The 23,380-nt window shown below is 53.6% G+C and overlaps 1 protein-coding gene across 7 annotated transcripts; it reads right to left on the bottom strand.

Moving 5' to 3' along the window:
* Positions 1-441: 441 nt before the first annotated feature.
* Positions 442-22,774, bottom strand: MED12 (mediator complex subunit 12). 7 transcript variants are annotated; one of them, XM_038587663.1, is made up of 45 exons: positions 22,469-22,772; positions 21,823-21,927; positions 21,420-21,611; positions 21,123-21,282; positions 20,397-20,578; positions 20,097-20,207; positions 19,705-19,959; positions 19,209-19,355; positions 18,949-19,048; positions 18,689-18,825; positions 18,339-18,470; positions 17,645-17,771; positions 16,955-17,184; positions 16,499-16,579; positions 16,199-16,369; positions 15,859-16,003; positions 15,642-15,692; positions 15,210-15,328; positions 14,870-15,013; positions 14,239-14,402; positions 13,900-14,031; positions 13,247-13,474; positions 12,927-13,071; positions 12,632-12,752; positions 12,146-12,247; positions 11,903-12,016; positions 11,475-11,650; positions 11,112-11,291; positions 9,979-10,050; positions 9,390-9,523; positions 9,058-9,219; positions 8,658-8,769; positions 8,404-8,493; positions 7,822-7,931; positions 7,513-7,648; positions 7,092-7,253; positions 5,749-6,123; positions 5,364-5,514; positions 5,017-5,210; positions 4,765-4,842; positions 4,444-4,661; positions 2,662-2,908; positions 2,241-2,354; positions 1,969-2,050; positions 442-1,753 (listed from the first exon to the last, which is right to left on the bottom strand). In XM_038587663.1, exons 1-45 carry the CDS (start codon positions 22,565-22,567, stop codon positions 1,710-1,712), a joined length of 6,531 nt encoding a protein of 2,176 aa, XP_038443591.1. In that variant the 5' UTR covers positions 22,568-22,772; the 3' UTR covers positions 442-1,709. The 7 variants fall into 7 exon arrangements, with proteins under 7 accessions (XP_038443591.1, XP_038443589.1, XP_038443588.1 ...); XM_038587661.1 differs by lacking the exons at positions 442-1,753; positions 1,969-2,050; positions 2,241-2,354 and having other exon boundaries at positions 2,505-2,908; positions 4,444-4,531; positions 4,607-4,661; ... (1 more) ...; positions 5,008-5,210; positions 22,469-22,774; XM_038587660.1 differs by lacking the exons at positions 442-1,753; positions 1,969-2,050; positions 2,241-2,354 and having other exon boundaries at positions 2,506-2,908; positions 4,444-4,531; positions 4,607-4,661; positions 5,008-5,210; positions 22,469-22,773.
* Positions 22,775-23,380: the final 606 nt, after the last annotated feature.

The following is a 23,380-nucleotide window of genomic DNA, read 5'->3' as shown; positions in this document are numbered from 1 at the left end:
TCCTCAGCACCCGCACAAGGCAAGCAGCAACCAGTGGAGGGGTAGGGGTACTTTGCTCTCGTCCTGTCACTCTCCCAAAAGTCAACGGTTGTTCCTTTCTGCTGCTTCTGTTGGGGCATGTCAGACAGCACGCCAGTTGTCCCACCATTTCAGGCTCTCCCCTCCAGATCCAGCTTTATGTCTCATGTTTCTGTATATGGTGCACCTGTCCCATTCATTTAGCCCCCACCACCACCACTGTAAGTCCCCCTGAGTGTCCCTTATCTCAGCTGAGCCCCTAACCCTGTAGCTCATCAGAATGTTTTTGTCTGGATAGAACAGATCAGAAGCAAGCTTTGGTCACATCTGCCTTGACCCTGTCCGGGGAGATCTGTTCCTTGTGAACACAACTCTGAAACTTGGTAAGTCCCATATGAGCAAGGGCGTTCTGGACCTCAAAGGGGGATTTTATTTATTTTTATTTTTTATTTTCTGGTGTTTGGGTATTGATGGCTGATCCTCGGTTTTACCAGCACATGTGACACTTGCCAGTGACCCAGTGTGACTATGGCTTGGATGTTACCCTGAAGTTGTCAAATCATCCGGTACCACCCACCAACAAGGCTGAGGTTGGTCCTCTTCAAGCCCCAGCTGGACATACCAGAAGACTCCTTTGTAGTACACCAGTTGACTCTCCTGAATAGCCTTTATGTACTGCCTCAAACCTGAAGGCAAAGGGGCTGCAAATGACCCCGCCACAGTTCCAAATGTGACTCTGGAGCAACAGTTTTGAGTTTTCTCTACTGTAAAATGGGAGGGATCAACAGTCATCCTGGGTAACTGCCAAGGTGGGTCAGGTGAAAACAGTTTCCAGCAACAGAGCAAAGAGAGAAAAGGGTCCTTCCTTTTCCTGGGTCTCTCTTCCTCTCAGAACCATACCTTCCTTCCACCACCAATTCAATGGTGACACATGCCAATGGAGGGCAATTTTTCATCCCAGTTCATCCCAGAAATGTGACTCTTGGGAGAAGTTCTCTAGGATGCTGCTTGGTATATGACAGGGAGCGCAGAGGTTGGCCAAAAGGGTAGGCAGTGCCAGTCACACCCTCCACCCTGGAAGCTTGTTCAAAACCCAGCAGCACAGGGAGTGGGGGGCAGAAAAATCAGGTTCCACTGATTTTTTCCCCTCTGGCCTATCAGCCCCTCCCCCACCCTAGTGGTCTATCCCTCATGGAGAGAAGCTACAAAGAACCCCCAACATCTAGCTGAGAAGGTAAGCTGCCCTTCTTAAGAAACTAAGGGCCCCAACGTATATAATATGTTGTCAGGTTGAAGAAGGGAGAAGAGAGTAGCAATCCAATTGGAATCTAGAAATTGGTGGGATGGAAGGTAAACAGGAGAGCTGATTGGAACAGAACAGAACAAAGGCTCTGACTGGTTGGTCCAGCCCCCAGCACTCTCCTCAGAGCCTGCCCTTCCCCACCATGCAGAACTCACACACTCCCTTTGCAAAGAAGCTCTGTGTATTGGGTGCAACAGCTCTGGGGTCTCTATATAAATAATATACAAAACCCAACAGCTCAATGCCTCACATTAACAAAAATACTAAAAACTTATTAAAAATGGAGCCTGAGGGAAGAGCCCCAACCACTACTGGTGCTAGCCCAAGAAGGGGACTGGGAATTAATAGGAAGGGGTGGGGCTACATCCAGGCAGTTCTTCCAGATGGCTCAGTAGCGTCCAAATATGTTGGTACTGGGCTGTGGCTGGGTATCTGTGGAAAACCAGAGGTCATCAGGGCTGGGAGACCAGGCAAGGATATAGGTATGTAGGAGAAAGGCTATTTGAGTACCAAAGTAAGGGACAGGATGCCATGCTTCACACCCATCACCCCACCCCAACCTGGGCCTGAAGCGGTCACCTGCCCTCCCCGCCCCCCCACCACCATGTAGTCCCTGGGGCTCTCCCTAGAGAGGAAAGCAGGCTTACTAGAAAGCTGTTGTTGGAGCTGCCGGACCAAAGCTGCTGTCTGTTGCTGTTGCTGTGTCTGCTGAAGCCCCTGGCGCTGGAACTGAGGTGGAAACCGGAAGTGGAAGACTGATCTCGAACTTTCCGCTTCCTTTTTCATCCTCATCTCCTGACTCCCTTTTTGGAGTGCCCCACCTTGCCTCCCACCTCTACTCACCCCCCCACTGCCCCCAAAATGCTGTGCCCAACCTGGGCAACTGTCCCTGAGCCAGGGGCTATGGCCCAGCAGCTACCTGGGGCTGGGACTGGGGCTGGGGCTGGGGAGGAGCTGCCTGCTGCTGCTGCTGGTGTGCCTGCTGTTGTTGTTGCTGCTGCTGCTGCTGCTGCTGTTGCTGCTGCTGCTGCTGCTACAAACAAGGGCAGTGAGCCTCAGACATGGTGGTGGCTCTGGGGAGGGGAACTGGTCCACTGTCCCCCTTAATAGCGCAAGACTCCCAGGGAGATCCCACTGACCACCCCAGAAGCCAGTGGCGGGGGTGGGGGGGGACACAGGGGGGAGGGTAGGAACTTCTCAGGCCCCTACTGCGTGCTTGGGGTGCTCCAGGGAGTGGGTGCCGGCTTCACTCGGTTCACCATCATGTCAAACCCTGGAAGAGCACCTGCCTCTCCCCCTCCGGGGGTGCCCAGGTCCCACTTGAAGGCCTGGGGCCTCACCCGCAAAATCTGCTGCTGTTGCTGCTGTCGGATGTGATACTGCTGTTGTTGCTGCTGCTGCTGCTGCTGCTGCTGCTGCTGCTGTTGCTGCTGTTGCTGCTGCTGCTGCTGCTGTTGCTGCTGTTGCTGCTGCTGCTGCTGCTCAGGCAGGATGGACGCCGATCGCACGCCGGCCTGGACGCCCTGCGCACCCAGAGGAGTCATGGTACCTATCATGGGTGCCTGCTGCAGGGTCTGGTGTGAAAACCTGCGAAGACCAGTGGTCCGAAGCTCAAGGCATGGCTGGGGGGGTGAGGGGATAGAGGGATGAGGGGGTTGAGGGGTAGGGGAGGAGTAGATGTCTCAGGTCCCTGACCTGAAGAAAACCTAAATAAGTCGTTCTACTCATCCCTCCCAGCACTAACCAGAAGGGCCCTTCTGGGTTCTGACACACTTCTAGGTTGGGGAGTAAGGGGCAAAGACATCACCCCGATTTAGTGGTTCATATCCTTCACAGTGAGGCATCTTCCAATCCTGCTTTTGCTGTTTTGCTCTTACGAGAACAAAAACTGGTCTTAGGATAGGAGAGGCACCCACTGAGGTGCTTTCTGCTATTGGTGGTAGTGGTGGTACCCAATGACATTTCAGAATCTGAAAAACTACTGACTTCTACTGCTCTTTCGCCCTCCCACGTATAGCACAGCAACAGGCTACCTTCTGGCTGGCTGGCCAGGCTCTCTATCTTCATTCTTCCGTCTCCTTCCCCATGCATCCTATCCCTGCATCCCATATTCATCTGTCAACACATCAACTCACTATATGGCTCTCCCAATCAAAAGAACTCTTTCAGGGACTGTCTCACTTGCCCTGCCCCTCCCTGGCCTAGCTCCTGCTACTGCCCCAGCAACAATTTTACACTCTATCCACACTCTTCTTCCCATCCCCTCCCAGTCACCCCCCTCACTCTGGCCCCTACATCTTTGTTCATGTTGTGTCGTCTACCCAGACTCCCCTTTCTCATCCTTCACTCCGCAAATCCAAATTACAGCTATCCTTCGAAGGCCAACTCCAATCGCACCTCCTTTATGAAACTCTTCAATGACTCAGGCCCATGAAGACATCCCATACCTTTTTCTGAATTCCCATTTACTTCATGGTGTACAGCCACACACCTGATCATACCTCTCCTCACCATAGTCTTTAGATGTTCTTCTGTTAAGTCTCACCAGCCCAACCAGATGAAAGGTTCTCTGTGGTAAGGGACCTTGTATTTTCTAAAGATCTCTTCTCACCCTACCCCATCCTGGCATAGTGTGGGCCACATGGTGGACGGCCAACTGATATTTCAAAGTAAAGGGCTTTCCTCTGGTCCACTCCCTGGTATTCTAAAACCTAAGCTGCAGAGCCCCAAGATGTGACTCCCACATCTTAACTAAAAGGCCTGACTGGCATTCAGCATGGTGGGAGGGCTTGCTGGCTCATCTGTTCCAGTGTGGAACCACTCTACTACCGGCTGGATGAGTCCTTACCACACACCACATCTAAGAATCCCTTATCTCTCCTTATCATAGCTGTAGGAAGGATATTTCTCTCTCTGGGCCTCGAAGAAATATCAGGCAAGCGGACAGAAGACTACTGGTCGCCAGGTTCCCTTCCAGCTCTGGCATTTTGTGGCCAGATAAGTGTTCTTCATATCTGCAAGAGTTCTGACTAGTTCCATCACTTCCTGGCACAAGTTCTCCCCAGCCAGATGTGCCTTCCCAGCCCAGTGTGTCTTCATAGCCCCCCAGATGCCTCGGGTACCTTTGGGTGGAGGTCAACCCATGTCCGTAGGTTGGGGCCTGCTGGTGCACATAGCCACTGGGCCGCTGTTGCAGGTGGCGAGTAGGATCTACAAGAGTAGGATTGGTAGAAGGGTGGGTGCTCTGATAAGGCTGGCTGGAGTAGCTGGGGGGCACCATGGTACCTGCAGGGCCTGTGTGTTGCTGCAATCCCACATGAGAAACATAAGGAGTATAGCCCTGGAGAAGAGGAGGAGAGAGAGGGGGGTCAAGGCCAAGACTGTGCAGAGCAGCTAGCCTCAAGCCCCCCACCTTCCCCACTGACATCCTCTTATGCCCTCACCTGGGAGGTCTGCAAACCGTAGGAAGAGCTGGGAGTCATCTGATGGACAGTTGACTGTCCCAACATCCCCTGACTCTGCTAAAGGGAAAAAAGAGACAAACTCAAACTCGGGAAATGCTTTTAGCCATCTTGTTTCTTGTATCTCCTGCTCTGCAAGGCCTTGTGAAGATCCCAAGTGTCTCCTCAGTCCTGTGACCCTCCAGAGCCCCTCTCCCTAACGACCCTCCCTACTGCCCCTCTCACTATCTTTGCCTGGAGCTGTTGGCGAAGGCGCTGTCCTTGGGGCACGGTGGGCTGCTGCTGTCGGTATACAGAGGTCTTGTAGGAGGGTTCTATCCCCATGACTCCAGTCATGGTTGTGGGCAGCACTCCAGTGTAAGGTGGTCGGGTCGGCAGCTTCTGCATTGGCAACCGCACAGGGCGGTATGGGTCCACGCGAGGGCCACCTAGAAAGAGGAATGGGCTGATCTCTCCAGGCTCCTTGTCCCCTCAGTCCCTGCTCAGTGTCCTGGTCACCCACAGATCCTCAGGGATGTGTCCTTGTCCCCCTGGTGCGGGGAATGTTCAGATAACTCTCCTTCCTAGGGGCTGGCACTTACCTGCAGGTAGTGGCTGATTCTGGGTGTACAGGCCTATGGAGCCCTGCCTGTAGCTGAGATGGGATATGGAACTGGGGTTAGCATGGTGTAGGAGGTCCGGAGGCACCGTCACGCCATAGGGGCCACTCCTCCCTGGGCCCATTCCATAATCCTGTGTGAACAGCAGAGGAGGAAGGTGAGTGGGCCATAGCTCAGTGGGGTGGGGTGAGGTGCGGTACCAGGAGTGAAGATGAGCTAGACCTACATGGCTCACTTTTGTAATGCTAATGGCACCTCTTCCCCATTGCCCCCAGGAACCAGAAACGGCACAGAATCATGGAGAGAGAGGGAGAAGGCTTTTCTGTAGAAGAAGCATAAGTGGGGGGCCAGGCGGGGCAGCACTAACCTCTGTCTTGGGGGCTGGCTGGCTGCGTTTCTTGCCCTTGGTGGACTTCTTCTTGCGTTCCTCTGTACTGGGTGGGGCAGCCCCAGGTTTGTCAGTTTTGGGGGGCTCTGGAGCCTTTTTCTCAGGCTCTAGCAGGGTGGGAGCAGGGGGCTCCTCATCTTCTGGTGGCAGTGGAAGTGGCTCCAGGTAATAGGCACGGGGCCGGGGCCTCAGGTGTGTGTGGTAGAGCAGCAACCGCTGCTGTTCCTCTCCTCGGGCCACTCGCCGGTCGACTCGAACCGTTCCAAACCATCCCCAAGAGAGTGGTGCTGATGGCTTCAAGCCCTCAAAAAGATCCCAGGGAGAGATCTTTTGTTTGGTGGAAACCTGTAGACCCTGCTCCAGAAAATGAGAAACAGTGAGCTGCTAAGATTTGGAAAGTGGGAGACAGACCTTGAGGGTCTGCAGGAGAGGTGGAAGTATCTGCAGGCAATAAGAGGAGATGACAAGGGTGTGGGTAGGGTCAGGGGAGACAGTGAGAGGAAGCAGATGGACACGAACATGGATATATAGCAACACATACACACATGCACACACAGAGCAGACAGAGAGTTAAGAGGGGGAGAGGGCGAAGGGCCAGCGGAGCAGAGATGGACACAGGCACTGAGGTTCAGAGGAAGACAGAGATGGGAACGGGGAGGGAGAGACAAAGAGGTGAGTGGAGAGACACCAAGAAAGGACAAATGAGAACCAGAGAGAGATACACAGAGAGCCACCCAGACAGATAGATAGGCGGGCCAGGAAAAGACATGAAGACACTGTATGTATGACCGGGTCAGACTTTGGATGTTAGACCCTGCATCTTCTTTTCCTTCCCCCTCTCTGCTTTCCACAAAGATTCTGGTTACTCAAAAAATATCACAACTGACAGACAGAAGGGACAGAGAAATTTGTGCAGAGATGGCTGGGTTGGGGCAGAGGAATGAAGGGATAACAGATCCAGCAGGCAGCCAGACAGATGGGTGGGGTATAGGCTGGATGGAGGAGGACAGGGGGCCGAGAAACGGGTGGTAAGTTCAAAGGTGGGTGTGGATGGGGAAGGTAGGGAGAGCTGGAGGGACAGACCCAGGAAAGAGGATGAAGCTTCCAAGATGGGGAGAGAAACCTAAAAAAAAATTAGTGATCAACTCCACATCCCAGAGACGGTGCTCACCAGCAGAGCCTGATGGATTCCCTGGCCTGCTGAGCCTGCCGTAGCTACAAGGTTGACATAGGGAAAGCTCTTGCCCAAAGGCAGGGAAAGAGCTGTGCGTGGGGGGATAATGCTGGGGTAGGAACAGGGATGGGAAGAAAAGGCGACGTGCCTCCTTCTTGAAGATGGAATCGAAGCCGGCAATCTTGTTGCCCTTGGTATCAATGAGGGAGCCCTGTGGCTCACACGTGATGACGTCTCGGGTCTGCTTGGGCAGTGGCAGCAGCTGGCGAACTTTTTCCAGACTGTCTGACTGGCGCTCCCCCAGCTCTTTCTGTGGGCATAGGAAGATGGGGCGAGAGTTCAAGGACACAGATAAAGAGGGATGAGGAGTCTCAGGGGACAGCAGAGAAATAGGCATGAAGATGACATTCAGTAAACCCTCCCAGTACAAAGAACAAACAGAAAGGAGACGCAAACAGGGAGGGGAGATGGCCAGATCTGGACCAGAACGAAGTCCCTGAGGCTGGGTGGCATACCCAAGGTCAAGGGGAAAGGGAATGGAGCCGCCCGGCCTTGCCTCCCCTGCTCACCCGCAGCTTCTTGACCAGGTTCATGTAGGCACGTTTGTTCTCCTCCATGCTGCCTTGAGAGATGCTAGACATGTCCGCGGCCAGAGTCCCGTTGATGAGCACGCTCAGCATGTCCAGCACCGTGGTGAAGAGCTCGCTGTGAGGAGAGGCCCAGGAAAAAACCATAGAGGAAAGAGGCTAAGACAGACAAAGGCCTCAGGGTAGGATGCAAGCAGAGAGGGCCACACCAGTTATAGTGGGTCGTGCACCCGGTGTGGGGGAAGGGAGTTCCTCTTGGGCACAAAACTGAAGGGGGTGGGGATGCTTTACTTGTTGGACTGCATGTCGACAGTGCCGCTGATGATGATCTCCAGGAGGAGCACAGCCCACTCCGTAGTCTGCTGGGTACTGCGCTGCACCGTGTCAAACATACCCCCCACCTGCCAGGGCCACAAGAAGTCAGTCAGATGGTTCAGGGGTAAAGTGTAGCATTTAGGGAAAGCTTAGACCATAACCTGGCCTGGCTGTGGCTTAGCACACCACAGGGCATGTTTCAGTTGTACGTGTGATCTGCTACATGATTTTGGGCCAATGACTTAATTCTTGGCACCTCAGGGCCTCCATTTCCTTAATTATGAAATGATGGGGGCTGGACTAAGGGATGTCCAGGATCCCACTCAACATTCCACAATGGGTTTCTAGGGCTCCTAGGGCCCAGGTCTCTGCAAGGATCCAGGCCCTCAACCACTTTTAGGTCCAGTGTCTTTAGGAGCTCCAGGTTAATATTTTGAAGACTCAGAAGCAACTAGGCCCTCCATCTTTGCGCCCACCTGCCCTTGACAGGCAAGAGGGGGGCTCTGCAGTGCAGTTCTATCTCACCCTTGTCTTTCGTCTCCCCAGCTGCCCTCTCACCAGATTGAGCCGCAGCTTGAGAGCCTCGTGCATTAGCTGCTTTGGTTTGCAGTCATCTAAGTACTGGTCATCCCGCCAATTATTCACAATCTGAGACAGAAACAAGCATAACGCACGGCTCAGGGATCTTCTCGTTTCCATTCCCGAACACCCAAGGCGTTGATCCGAAAGTACAGAAGGTTCTGGGTACACGGTGGCCTCAGGTGTGCCCATCCCTGCCCTCTGGCCTGGCTCAGCAGCCCAGAGACCCATACCTGGTGCACCTGGCTATAGAGGGAGGTGAGAAGGCCCTCACGCTGCTCATCCTGCCCTTTCAGACATGTCAGCACCAAAGATAAGAATGGCTGCTGGCTCAACAGGGACATGCTAGAGAAGAGAGGGAAGGAAAAGGAAAAGAGAAAGAACAGGACCATGGGATAAAAGGTAGCTTCCAACCTCATTATTCCAGAAGCCCCAGCCCTATTCTCTCAAGATCTAGCCTCTAGCCCAACCGTGCCCACTCTTCCCCTCCAATTTTCCACTTTTCTGTGATTTTTTTATCCCCACCCCTCTGTCCCAACTTATCTAAACTTTTCTTTTTCCCCAGCCCCACCTCCTCTCCTTTCTAACCCTCAATCCTGATCCTTGCCCCCCTCCACCCCACAGCAGCTTTACCTCTTCTGCTTTTGTCGGTCACGTTCTTTGCGGGAAGAGGAACCCAGGTGCTGGCCTTTCTCCAACTCCTCTCCGGCTGCCTTTAACACATGCCCCTGGACTGAGGTGGGCAGCTTAGCGATGAGGGGAGCGACCAGCCACACACCAGAGCGCTCCAGAGAGCTGGAGGACAGATGGGAGTAGACAGAGTTCCAGAGGAGCCAGGCAAGGGTAGAACAAGCCATGCTCTCCCTGCCCAATGGACAGGCCTAGTATCTCTGTGAGACTGAAATCATTTACACTATGAGAGAACAAGTCATAAGGGGAGGGGTCTGAATGCATTTCTACCCAACCTGAGCACTGGCTTTGTTTTGCTGCTGCTGGGCATGTTGCTTGTGGTGCTTCCAGAAGATGACCCTGTCTCTGCTGACTGTTGGAAAACCTCGATTGTGGCCTTGGCGATGTTCTCTAAGAGGGAGTTCATCTCCTGGGGAGGATGAAAGGCACAGAGGTGCTCAATAGGTAACTGTGATAGGAAGGAAAACAGACGGCAGGAAAGATGGGAGATGAGGGCGGAGAAAGGCATCTGGAAGGTAATGAGAGGGAAAGACACAACTCTGCTGAGAGCCTGCCCTCCAGAGCCTCCCTATTTCTCCAATTCCCCCACTGTCTTCTCCTCACATGCCTCCTTACAGTTGTGACCAGAGAAACTGCCTCCCACCACCACCATCGCCAATCTTCCCCCACACCACCGAGCCCCAACATTCCTGACCCATTTCCCCCTACTCATCAGCCCCATGCGTTTGCCATCTTCCCACCCTCTCTTTCTCAGCTCAAGAACCTGAAGTTCCATAGGACACAGGTTCTTCTATGGTAGCCCACACCCCTGACACATGGAGCTGGAAGTGAGCATGGGACAGAGAGGGCCAGGTGCCAACTCACATTGTTAGGGGTCTGCTTGATCATGAGCTGCAGCTCCAAGGAAGACTGGCGCATGGTCCACTGGTCCAAGTTCTGTGATGGAGACGCCACCCCTAAGCTCATCATCATCCTGTCCCCCCTCTCCATTTCCAGCCACTTACCCCCCACCCTGACTAAGCCACCTCCTGATCTCTCACAACCTTGAAACACATATGCCTACAGGTCTGAAAGGAACTTCCACGTCCCCATCTTTAGGAAAGACTACACCAAAATGATCCAAAATCGTTGAAAAATCTAGCCTATTTTAAAAACGGTTCTGGAAAGATTTCCCATCTTTCCCCTGTCTCCTATTCCAGAGCTTCACATTCCTCCACATGGGTAAGTTCTGCTTAGCACTTACCCTAAATCTTTGATGTTAAAGTTGCAGGCTGTTTTAAACCAGCTGTTCAAAGTCCTTTACAGACCCAAGGGCTAATGTGAGTTAATCTCTCTTTAACATTATCTCCTCTGGGCTGAAGAGACTCATTCCTGTAGCTCTTTTAACAGCTTTATTTCTCCACCCTTCAGTTACCTGAATGCCTGAAGCAGCATGGCAAAGTGGAAGGGGCACAGGCCCACCTGGGCTCGCACCCTGACTCTAAACTAGCTGTGTGACCTTGGGCTAATTACTTAATAAACTCTTCAAGCCTTGGTTTCCTCCTTGGTCAAACTTGGCCACTCCTACCTACTTTCTGGGGGTTGGGACAGATTAAATGAGAAGATGGACATAGAGTGCTGAGCACAATACTCGGCATGAAGCTGACACTTGGTAATCAAGAGCTATGAAGTACTACTGCTGTTCGTTACTGAGCTGTGAGCAAACACCAAACAAGCAAGGCCTTAAACAAGGCTTAGCAGATGTTGTGCCGCCTCTCACTGATAAGCTACAGTCCCAGATAGCCATGCCCTCATCCAGCAGTTGGCTCTAGGGTCTGGACTGCACTGGCCTGACTTCAAAACCCACATGGGGGCTGTTGCTCTGACCACCTTTTGCCCACATCCTTGTTCAGTCTTCCTACTTGACTAACCCCCTCTTTTTCCCTCAGGGTCCCCATTGTTTCACCCAGGGCCTGGGCCCCACTGCTTCCTCTAAGACCCTCACCACCTTGGCCTACCTGCAGAATACGCTTAATGCGCTGCCGCTGGGGGTTTTCCCCGTCCTCGTTGTCCAGCAACCGATGTGGGTAGCAGATGAGCTGCATGAGGCGCTGGGCCTGGGCACTACTCAACACTGGGTCTTGCAGGTCATTGCTATCCTCACACAATGATTTAAGGCAACGCTCTCCTACCCATTCCTGAGGAAGTAGATAACCAGGGCACTGGGGCAAACAGTGAGTGGGGGTAAGGAATAAGGGGGAGATGGGCTGGGGGTTGATGAGAGACGTGATGTATAGTAGGAAGGTGGCATGATCAGGGCTGGAAACAGGACATTATTATATAAAGGCATTTGGGATGCATGGGGGGAAGGTGAGACTGACCTGTTGGCAGATGCTGCGCAGCACGTACTTGGCATAGACATCCAGACTGGCTGTCTCCACAGAGATGTTGCGGCCACCCTGCCTCCGACCGCCACTGCCACCTCCTCCCTCCTCCTCTGGAAGTTCTTCTGTTCCTCCTGTCACAGTGAAGCCTGAACCCTTCAGTTCCGCATCCCCTGTGGTTCACGGGCGGGAGATAGGGAGGGCAGAGTGAGATCTGAACACGGTGTAGAGACCCACCCCAGACCCACAGAAGCAGCAACTCCCCCAAATCCTGCCCTATGGGACAGAAATATACTTCCCTCCCTCCTCTCCTCCCCAAAGGTCAGAGAGACCACCTTCAGGAGGGAGAAAGACTTTCCTTTGTAGTTTAGCTGGCACTCCACCCCACACACACTTCTGGCACCACTCCCTTCCTACCCCCATACCAAGTACAAATACTGCCTTGAGAACAGCAAACACAGCTCCATCCACGATGCGGTTCTGGGAGGCAGCCAGCAGGTGGCGGTCACAGGAGGAACGGATTCCTACTGTAGGCTTGTCTGGAGAGGGAGCCCAAGTCATGAGAAGCAAAAGTAGATCCAGTGGGGTGCAGGCAGTGGGTGGGGCGGGGGGGGGGGGGAGCAGCCACACTTTCTACTGCTGGCTAGGCCCAGATCAGGGTCACTTACTTCCATCTGACTGGCAAGGATTGAGTTGAGGCGTCTTGAAAAGGTGGAGGAGGATGCGGCAGGTCAGCCGGGCCCCTGGCTCAGAGTCCTGCTCACTGCAGGCTGCAAAAAAAAAAAAAAAAGGAAAACAAAGCAAATTGGACAGGGCAAAAGTGGACTGTCCGTGGGTTTGTGGGTGGCAAGGGGCTAGAAGGGAAGGCGAAGTCAGGCAAAAGGAGAAATAACAAGATAATGGGGGAGGAGAGACAGAGCAGTCAGCTGTCTTGCAGTGTGATGGGGGGGGGTCCCTTAGGAGGGTCACAACAGGGAAGGATCAGGGCAGTCAACACAGCGTTAGAAAGAGGCCGCTCTGGGCCCGAGGCCCATCACACAACTGGCCTCTGGTGATAGCGGGGAGCCCCACACTCAACAGTGAGGGTGTGGCCATGGAGTGTGTAGTCAAACTTGGGATCCAGAAATTCTAAGGGTTACGGACTGGTGGTTCACCGGCATTAAGGAGTGAAGGGATGGCAGCACAGCGAATCAGATCCTCAAGGAGCAGACATTGCCGAGCGATGAGGATGGCAACAAAAGTAGCCAGAGAGTCATGAAAAGACAGGTCACTGACCTGGAGGACAAAGCAGACAAGACATCTCGACTCAGCCTGCAGAGAGGGGGCCAATTCAAAGCAGTAGGCCTCCACTCTGTGGGACTCTGTCTCTTGACTATTGCAATGACTGTGACCGGCCCCCTGCCCCGGGAACCACCCCACACCCTGGCAGGACCCTGGCGCAAGCCTCACATCTACATTGCAGAGGAGGTCGTTGAAACCACAAGTGCCATTGTTAGAGGAGCAGCATAAAGCCTTGAGTACTCCTAGCCACTCGGCACTCAGTGACTTGCAATAGCCAGTCAGCTCTGCACACAGGATTGCGATGTCATTCACCCTGGGGAAAAGGATAAATGCCCTCAGGAAAAACCTTGTTCCATAAAACCTCAGACTCATTAACTTCTCATCTCCACCCCAGCAGTAACCGTGGTTGCAGTACCTCCCAGGCATCTCATCCCTCCCAAACTCAGGCAGGAGCGTGGTGCCCGTTCCCAACTCAGGACGCCCCATACCTATCGGGATCATGGTGCCCCACACAGACGTGCATAAGGGCATTGCAGACAAAGCTGTAGCGGTTAGCGGGGTTCTCACTAAGACTCTTGCCTAGCCCCGTGTAGGTAAAGGTGTGAGCTGCAGGGTTCTCCAGAGTGTCGATCATGAACTCGGGTGCCCAGCGCATGTTGGATTCTGAGGGCTCCACGTTGCAGTAGATAGTGTTTTTCACCTTGGAGCAAAAGTCGCTGCAGGGGTGGCAGAAGGGACATAGGAGTGTTGGAGGAGAGCCAGTGGGGCAGAGGGGTGGTCAGGAGAAGGGAGAAAAGGAAAAAAGTCAGGGGCTGGGGGCCTTGGGACAAGAAAGGAGATGGGGAGATGGGCCAAAGCAGACTGGGCAGGAAAGGGACCCAGTTAGACTAAGGCACAGGGGCCTCTGGAGGCAGGGACAAGGAATTTGGGTCCCGTTGAGATGGGCCGGAGGCCAGGCTGAAAAGGAAGAGGAGGAGACAGGCCTATTCTTTGGAACCAAGAACATGTGATGGCTATAGCTCCCAGACAGCCCCGCAGAGACAGAGGGGTCCTGAGCTGTGCTCTGCTCCTAAGTTGAGTGGTAACGGGAAGGAGATGGGACAAGATCCTGTTCTCTACCCTTACCTCCCACCTCTCTTACCTGAAGAGCTCCCCAAATTTGCTCTTTAAATGGCTACAGGAGGTGTACAGATCATAGAGATAAGCAAGGATACAGCGTTCTGCAGAGGAGCCATCTGATCGGTTCATCCCATGCTTCACTACGCCACACAGCCTGTCACAAGAGGGCGAAGTCAAGATGGGGCAGTGGGTGGTGTGCACAGGTGAAGACACAAAGGTCCCTGGCCACAGACTCACAACTCTTGGCGATACTCTCCCCTGTCTGCCCAAATGGCAAGGTAGCCTCCCCAAGTCTTTTGGGGGTCACTTCCATCAGCATTCACTGGGGTCACGTGCATGATCATCCTGCAGCCCCACTTACCCCTCAAAGACCTGTGCCATCTGGTCCTGGTTGAGGATGAGGCAGGCATGGTAGTGCCGCAGGACAGCCACGATGCACAGACACAGGCTGGTGGTGTAGCTGCCCACCAGATCCGAGGACTTGAGGAGCAACTCGGCCTCAACCACGCTCAGTTCGTTTAGTAGCTAGCAGAGAGAGTGGTGGGGGGTGGTGAGAAATGAGAAGAGGCCCATGTGTTATATATACCCACCCTGCCTGTGAGGGAATGGCCAAGGCAGGCCTGAGGTGCCTCATTCTGGGAGAGCCCTGTTGCCATATGCCACTATCCTTTATTCTATTAACGACACAAGCCACAAACCACATGGACGATCTCACCGGTCTCTAGAATATGATTCTGTGAACTCTACAGTGGGAGGACGCTCTGCCCCCAACACTTTATAAACTAGTTCTCGGGCCTCTATGCAGAGCATGCAAGCCTCTAGTCCTGCCTGCTTAGCTCCTGTTCCCCTTCACTCTCTGGCTCCCATCATGCTGGCCTTCTTGCCCCTCCTAAGTGGCCCAGGACACCGGCTTGAGCCCCTATGCCGCCCACCCTGGTGACCCTCTATGGTACAAATGCCTTCCTCCCCCCTGATCCCCCTAACTTCCCCACCTGGATGGCAAAGTCGATGAGGCCACTGATGCTGAGCGAATATTCCATGAGGTCAAAGATGAACTGCACATGCTGCACCAGAGGCAAGTGATATGACATGCCAAGGGCAAAGCTCGTGATCTGCTCCAGAACATTCCGGGAGACCTGATAAAGGCAGAAGGAGTGAGACAGTAGTGGAAAGAGGTGGGGAGAACCAGGGAAGCCAGAAAAGGAAGACGGAAGGGGATGAGACTGGGAATCAGCCTAGTGCCTGGTGGTGGGGTGGGGAGAGGGAGAAGGAGGAAAGGAAAACAGGGCAGGCCAGCAGAATGTGGGAAGGGGGCAGGGCTTAGGCCCTCACCTGAGCCGTGACCTGGTGCTGGTCATAATGTGAAAGGTGCTGGAACTTAGCAAAGATGTCTTCGGCAGTGGGGAAGGCTTCAGGCCGGTTGCGCCGCCGCTTCTGCCCGTCCTCCCCACCTGAGGGGACAGTGGAGAGGGACCAGTCAGGAGAGGGAAGATAACTAGTTGACTGGGGGTAGGGAGAGAAGGCTATGGGGGGGTGGGGGGAGGGCCAGGGGGAGGAAGGCGGGGAGGAAGGGTGGGAGGGAGAAAGGGAAAAGGGAAAGGAGGGTTGAGGAGGGGGAAGGGGGGGATGAAGGGAAGGGGACAGTGAAGCTGAGGTCTGGAGGACCACAGACTACATGGACCTTAGAGGAATACATACAGGGAGGTGCTAGGTCGAGGGAGGGGAGGGGGAAGGGCGGGCAGTATGGGGCTTACTGTGAGGTACCTAAGAATGTCAGGTCTCCAGGATTCAGAGGCACAATAGGAGCAAGCTGGTCTGCAGAGGAGGGGAATGAGGGGGGAAGTTTCAAAAGGACTAGAGCTCTCAGGAGACTCCAAGAGACAGGACATTGGGACATGACTGGGGGTTCCCTGTGCTGGGGAAGGGGAGACTGACTAGGGCATTCTTTGGGGGAGCTCTGTTTCGGGAGCCTCAAACCCACCAGTTTCTGCTGTCCCTTTGCGGTTCAGAACCTTCAGGATATCCTTGGTAATTTTCTTGATGGCATGGCGGGCATCATCTCGCTGCTTTCCCACCCCAAACAGTACGACCAACCGCTGGTTGCACTCATGGCTGCATGACTCCTCCTGCATCCCGGCAGCACCATCAGACTCCAGCACGGAGCTCCTTCCCTCCTCTTAAAAGCATGCCCCCTGCTCCTCAGCCTCCCAGCCCTTCCCAGCACACCATGCCCGCAACGATGGCTCCAACCCCTCAGAACGGTCCTTGAACAGAAACCTCGGCTCCAAACCCACGGTCTCCAGGGGCTGGGGGAACAGTACCTGGGGGATGGGAAAGTGGGTGGCATACTGCACATGTCGTGGCTGGTCATAAAGAACCCCAAGGGTCCCTTCTATCTTCTCCTTGGGTGGGGGCTTCACCTCCTTCTCAACATCTGGTTTCTCGGGGGATGGACTGCCCTTCCCCTCACAGGGCATAGTAGGGGAGAACAACTAAGGGAAGGTGAGAGGGCAGAACAGTTAGAGGGAGGAAAGGGGGTCAGGGCACAAAGAGATTCCCCTGAAGAGGCATAAGGGCAGGACCTCGGGAGCTGGGTTCTTCCATACCAGGGTTGAACTCACTGAGAAATCAGGTTTCTCCATGTCCTCGAAAAGCACACTGGAACTAGGGTCAATGTCCATGGACTCTGAGAGCCCTGGGTCCTGGGGGCACAGAACATAAGCCAAGTTGCTTTCGCCTGGGGAATGGCTCCCCACCATCTAGAAGGGTCAACTGCGAAGTCGGAGAGAGGAGACTACGATGGGGAGAAGCAGTGGCTCTGCAGTCGAGCTCTCTGACGGGTCACTTACCCACCTCATGCTGTTCCCTCCAGCTTAAAAGTGGGGATCAGAGCACCTCACCCTGCTGTGAGGAGCAGATGCCAACAGCAGGTGCAAGAGGGCTTGGCCAGCCCCGAAGCACCCCTGGGCCAATACTATCCTCCTTATGTTAGGGGAAGGGATTCCCGGAGGACTGTGGGAGCCAGGAAGCTGGGAACACCCAAAGAAAGGAGCCGGGGCAGGACAAAGCGTGCTCACCTCCAGCTTGCTACTGCTGCTGCCCTCGGTCTCCTTGCGCTCCGAGTCATCAGCGGGGTCATCAAAGGGGGATGGAGGCCGGGGACCGGGGGCTCCAAAGGCCAAGTCCCCCCGTGAGATGAGGGTGCAAGTATACATGTTGTGTGAGAAAACATCATGCCGAATCAGTTCACAGAAAAGCAGGACTAAGTTGAAGAACTCCACTCGCTCACTCTCACTTCGGGGGTCCGCTGCAGGGATAGAACAAGAATAGAGGTGTCAGGAGGGCACAAGAAATGGGCAGCAAGGGAGAGAAACACACCTAAGACCTGGTGTTCCTAGAGTACCTGAGGTAGGCCAGAAGAAGAATGACACCCCTCCACCCCCACCCAAAAAAACCCCAAAGCTGTTGAGGGACAAAGTATAGTTGGTTAACCCTCCTCCTGCCCTGCACCTCGTCTTGGAAAGGAATACAGCATCCTTGCTGCTATTTATATGTGAGAATGCTTCCGTTGTCTGTTGTTTTTACTCTTTTCCTTATCCTTTTATTCTGTTAAACTCCAAGATAATCAGAAGCTAGAATCATGTCTGAAAACCAGTCTGCATAAAGCCCAAGACAGAAATGTATACCAGAAAGCCCTTAATTATGCTTCCTGGTGACAGTGGTGGGTAACTAGGCGGAGGGAACCAGAAGGGGGCAGGAGTCCATACTCAGCATGGGAGCCTGGGTATCCAGAAACTGCAGGAGGACATCCTGGAAGATGGGAGCACTAGGAGCAGAAAGGGATCCAGAGGCAATGGAACCCTTCTCATCTGCGGCTTCTGACTCTCCACAACGCTGTAAGGTGAGAAAATAAACCCTAAGCATCAGTTTTGCTGTTTCTTCACCTTTCTATGGGTCATGTTTGAACTGCCATCTATTTTGCTTCCATCCCCAGGCTCTTGGCTTCCATCCCTGCCTTGACCTCCATTTCCTTTACCGCCTCCCAACTGAATCCCTGCCTGCTTCCCTAACTCCAACATCGGTCTCCTTTCTACTTTTGCCCTTATGTCCTCAGCCTCCCTTTTACGTTCCCTATCCCTTCTTTATTCTCACCTGAACTTCAGTTCCACTGCTCAGCTCTGTCTCCAACCCCAGCTGCCACTACTCCATTGGCTAACTGCATTCTCTCTCTCTCTCTCTGTCTCTCCCTCTCTCTTTTTAAGATTTTATTTATTTGAAAGCAAGAGAGGGCATAAGTGGGGTGAGGGGCAGAGGGAAAAGCAGACTCTCCATTGAGTAGGGAGCCCGACGTGGGGCCTGATCCTAGGACTCCAGGATCATGACTTGAATGGAAGGAAGGTGCCTAACCGACTGAACTACCCAGGTGCCCCCAACTTTATTCTCTTATCTCTGCTACCTCACCTCAGCTTCAATCTCAGCCTGTCTCTTCTCTAGCAGCTTGGCTACCACCATAGCACGATGCCGACCAGAACGCTTGCAGCTGACAGCCCATTCACACAGTAATGATACTACGGCGTCATCATCCGAGGAGATCTGGAGACCAAAAGAAGACGGGGGTGAGTAAAGTAGGGTTGAGGATACGGAACCATGCCCCAATTCCTACAAAATTGGGTCCCATCCTAAAACCTCCCAGACCCAGTAAGGACATCTCCTCAGACATCTCCAGTATCTGTGCCTTGCCATGCCTTCCCCTCATGTGTACTATTGCCCTTGCAACGTTTTTTGCCCCTTCCAGTCCCCTTCTTGCTTACCTCGTGCCCATCCTTGCTAGGCCCCAATCCAAAGATTCGGTTACAAAGGGAGTCGAGAGAATTACTGAAGTCAGAGCGTTCAAAACTATGGCTGTCCAACACTTCCAAAGTATGGAGCACCCGTCCAATGGTGAAGCCTCAGGAGGAAAAGCAGTAAAGGGGACTTAACCAGAGGCCCAGTCATCCTGACTCTCAGAGTGATAGGTCCTTACCATTCTTTCCTCATACATTCTTCTTACTCTTTGTCCTCTGGCACCCACCTGCAGTAGCTTCCTGGCACTTATCAAAAGACCAGCGAACCTCAACTGCCTGTCCTCGCTCCTTGATCTGCTGCTCAATCTCACGCAACTTTGCACGGACCTGTATTACAGGGAAGGAAGGCTTTCAGAATGCACCAAAGTATACAGAAGGCCAAGGCCCAGATGAAAAGGACAGCACCAGACTCCAAGTCACCATTTCTGAAAGAGCAATTCAGCTTTCCATCTCAATCCAGGGGTACCAGGCTACGGGTGAGACTTACCTGCTGAGTAAAGGCACTGTTGCCCTCTGGCATGGGCAGGTTGGAGGGGGCAATAGGCAGGTGGTCAAGTGGTGAGCCAGTCTTAATGCGGCTGTCGGTCAGCGAGTAGTGCCAAACTAGGGCACTAGGACAACACAGGAGGATGGTCTGCCAGACAAGAATAGCTAAATCAAACTCAGTCACCATGACTACATTTCTAGAAGCCCACCAGAAGACCTGACCCTTATATTTCTGACCCAACATTATTCCAGGTCCTTGGTGTATCACTACTCCACCTCTGAGCCCCTCCCCACATCCACTTTCCTCAAAGGCTTTGGGCCTACTCTGGTCCTGGAAAGGAACTAACACCCCCCAAGGATGAGAAGCAATAATCTCTAAGCAAGTGCTCCGTGCTTGTTCCTACCTCCCATTTAGAATCACCCCCATTCTCCAGGATGGGCATCCCACTCTTCTCAGGATGCCTCTTAATGCCTCCTTGGGCCCACCTGGCACCTACCTGAAGGATACAGCTGAGGCCAAAAACCAGGGGCCGGTGCTGAGGGCACATCAGTAGGTCACTAAAGGGTGTAGAGGGTGTGCTGCTGGTTGGGGGCTGAGGAGCAGGGGTGGTGGGCAGTGTGCTTGTCGACTGAGCGGATATAACGTGAGATGAGTGAGTGCTCATGCCGTCCAGTTGCAAGGCCAGTCTCCGGGTACAGAAGTAGGCAAGGCGGCGGGAGAGGTATGCAGACTGAACGAATTCCCCCGAGTACTGTAAAGACATGCCGATTAAAACCCCCAGGTCTCTACAAGGGACATTGAACTCACATCTTATTCCTCCTCAAACCCTCCCTAGGCTCCCCACCTTCCCCGCCCCCCGCCGCCGTGCCCCCAAATCCTAGGCCTTACTCGGAGCAGCAGGGGCAGCAGCAGTTTAAGCAATTCATCCTCTCCAGGACGGATTTTCTCAAAACACTCAAGTACCCAGGTCAGGAACTCGTGTCTGTCCAGCATTCCATCCTATGGTCCAAGGGGTAGGAAGAGTATTAGTTTCCCTGGGGGGGACTATTAGAGATAAGGCAAACAAAGTAAATGAAAGGAGGAAGAGAGCCACATCTAGGCCAAGCTGACAGGTAGACTCTGTCCTGGACTAGCAGAATGTGAGGCCAGGCTCCACCATGGCTTCAAGGGACATGCCCTTCTTCCTACCTGAAACATGAACATTGCCAGCTTCTCATTGTAGTCCCACTGCCGGATAGCCACCTCTATGTCATGGGGCAAGGGCCCTATAGTGGAACCACAGCCCCCACTGCCTGTGGGCCCTGGACGGTAATATTCAGCCATCTTTTGCAGCTGCTCCCATAAGTACTTGGTGATGATCTGAGTCCATTCTAGGGGAAAGACGGGAACAGGGGCTATTTTATACCATCCCTCTCCTTAGAACATCTTCTGTGTCCCTCTCCCATGCCCACGCCAACCACCCCCCAATTGCCATACTTCTAAATCCTATTCATCCTCCTAGGCTCTGGCCAAACGCCACCTTCCTGAAGCCTTCCCAGGTGTCCTCCAAAGAAAGTAATCTTTCTGTCCACTGAAATCTCAAAAAACCTTTCACCTGCTCTTTTGAGACACGCACACATACATACACATAGACACACTTTCTATGTTTAATTATGGGACTCATACACATGCCTTAGCATCCCTATCAGATAAGAAGCACCCTGATGGTGGGAATAAGGTACCAATCACCTTGACAGCCTGGGACATGTACCCAGTAGATACTCAAGGTACTCAGTATTTACCAATTGAGTGTAAGATGCAAGCAGAAACATCAGAGAGACCCTTAGTATTGAGGAAGGAGAACAATACCAAGGGTCTCTCTGTCACTCCTTGATGCCATCAGTGGTGGGACCCATGGTATTAGGAGGTACTCACCCATGAAGGGGTCAATGACATGTCTCTTCTTAACCTTGGTCTCAGTAATTGCTGCATAGTAGGCACAGGTCATCTTGATGAGCCAGGCGGCCCGCATCACAGGCACTGTGTATTTGGCTAAGTACCCAAAGACTTCTTCCTTCTTACTGAAAATGGGGACCTGGACAGACATTGTAAACAGTGAGATCTCTATGACTACCACAAGCTGGCAACCATGTAGCTTCATCTGGGAATAGGATAGTTACTTCATACCCATGCTCCCCACCTTGGCCTGGAGATCAGGAACTAGCACCTCACCTTTTTGGCTAGTTGTGTGAGTGGCTTGGTGCCAGCCAGGTCAGTGAACCAGGTGTTAATGGCACTCTGGGATCGTGCAGTCACCAGCCAGAAGTTGTCCTTCTGGTTCACTTGGGGCTTCCTGCGACCAGTGTCAGGGAGAGTGTTACAACGTAACTTCTCTGCAATAATGCTGCTGAAGTTGGAACTGATCTGAGGAAAGAAAACTATACTTCAGGGTGGGAAGAAGGGGCAGAGAGGCACTCACGCCTCTGACAGGCAAATACCAATGTGGCGGCATGAAGCCACGAAGGAACACTCAGCCAGCCATTCAGGTCATCCCTTTGGTTCTTCCCAACCCAGGGCCTTTGCCCCTCCTCAGATTCTTCCAGCCTTTTTCTTCAGCTTGGCAGGGTTGTCTCACCTTGGCAGGATTGAAGTTGACGTTCTTGGCACTGCCATGTTCATCCCCAGAGACAGCAGGCTGGTTATTGAAACCTTGTTTTACATTCAAGGCTGTCAGTTCATCCTGAGGCAGGAAAAAGACATTTTAGCTTTTCCTTTATTTTATTTTTTCCCCCTTGGGGGTGGTGGTGGTGGAAGAGGAGGGCAGGAGAAGAGAACAACGGAGGGGGAAAAAAGGTAGGAGGACTCTGAGTAGAGCAGATTGTTATTTAAAGCTAGGCCCTTATATTCCTTTGGACCCCACCCTCACCCCCACAGTCACTAAGATTTCCAACCACCCAGCGCTCGCTCAGTATCACTCTTCCTTGCAAGCTTGCAAGCAGCCGCAGCTCGCCAAGCTGCCTGAGACAACTTTCTGAGGTGTGTGTGTGTGTGTGTGTGGAGGGGGGCGCCTCCGGCGTGGCCCCTACATCATTCCCTATTCACACCCAAGAGCCTCCTCCCCCCCACCAGGTCCCACTCTCCTACACCAGCCCACTTTACTCTTAACCCGTTTTGGGACTTTGGCTCCCACCGAACCGCCCCGCCCCCCCCAACCATCAATGCTTCCTCCTCTGCCGATCGCCCGCCTCAGGCCCCTCGAGAGCCCCGATTTTTGAACGCACCTCCTTCTGTTTGGGATCTTGCGGGTACACATCGGGAGGGCCCAGCCGCGGCCGCTTCAGTGGCCGGTGTTCGTAGCTCAAGATCCCGAAGGCCGCCATCTTGCCCAGCCCGTAGCGCCAGAGGCGCCTGCCGGGGCCGGCTGAGGGGGGAGGGGGAGAGGGAACCGAAAAGGGGGGCGGCGGTTGCGAGGACCGCAGCCGAGAGACAACAGGGGGGACGTTAGAAACTCTCGATCGTTGCCGGAAACTACCGAGGAGAACCGAGGGACGCCGGGAACCGTCGGACAATACCGACTGCAGCGGGGGCGGGGCCCAGCCCGGCGTGGGGCGGAGCTCCGCGCGGCCGAAAATCAATTTCACTCCCCAAGTCTGTGACACAGCCTGGGGCGGGCCAGTGGGCCGGCGGGGGTGCGACCCCGCGAGGAGGCAGGCAGCCGCGGCGCCGAGCTCTGGCTGAAACTGGGGTCTCGGGGCTTCGCTGGGTTTTGGGCCTGGAATCGGTGCTCCAGTGTATTTGCATCAGTTAGGGACTCTGTCTTTTACTCTAAACCACTTCTTCCTTTCTGAGTTTCTGCATCTGAAAAATGGGTGTTCTGTTGCTTCCCTCAAAGGGCTATTGTGAAGATTAGAAACCTTTTGCATAAGAAAGTATCTATTAAACCCCTGAAAGGCCAGCCCTAATTCCTCAAGGTCTTTATAGTCTGGCACCGAGGTTCTTAACCTTGTCTAATTCACAACCCCTTTAAGATGCTGATGGATGGGATCCCTGGGTGGCGCAGCGGTTTGGCGCCTGCCTTTGGCCCAGGGCGTGATCCTGGAGGCCCGGGATCGAATCCCACGTCGGGCTCCCGGTGCATGGAGCCTGCTTCTCCCTCTGCCTGTGTCTCTGCCTCTCTCTCTGTGACTATCATA

This window comes from Canis lupus, chromosome X (assembly GCF_011100685.1).
Source record: "Canis lupus familiaris isolate Mischka breed German Shepherd chromosome X, alternate assembly UU_Cfam_GSD_1.0, whole genome shotgun sequence".
NCBI lineage: Eukaryota > Metazoa > Chordata > Mammalia > Carnivora > Canidae > Canis > Canis lupus.
Note: the sequence above shows the minus strand (reverse complement) of the source record. Positions and strands in the feature narration are given on the sequence as shown.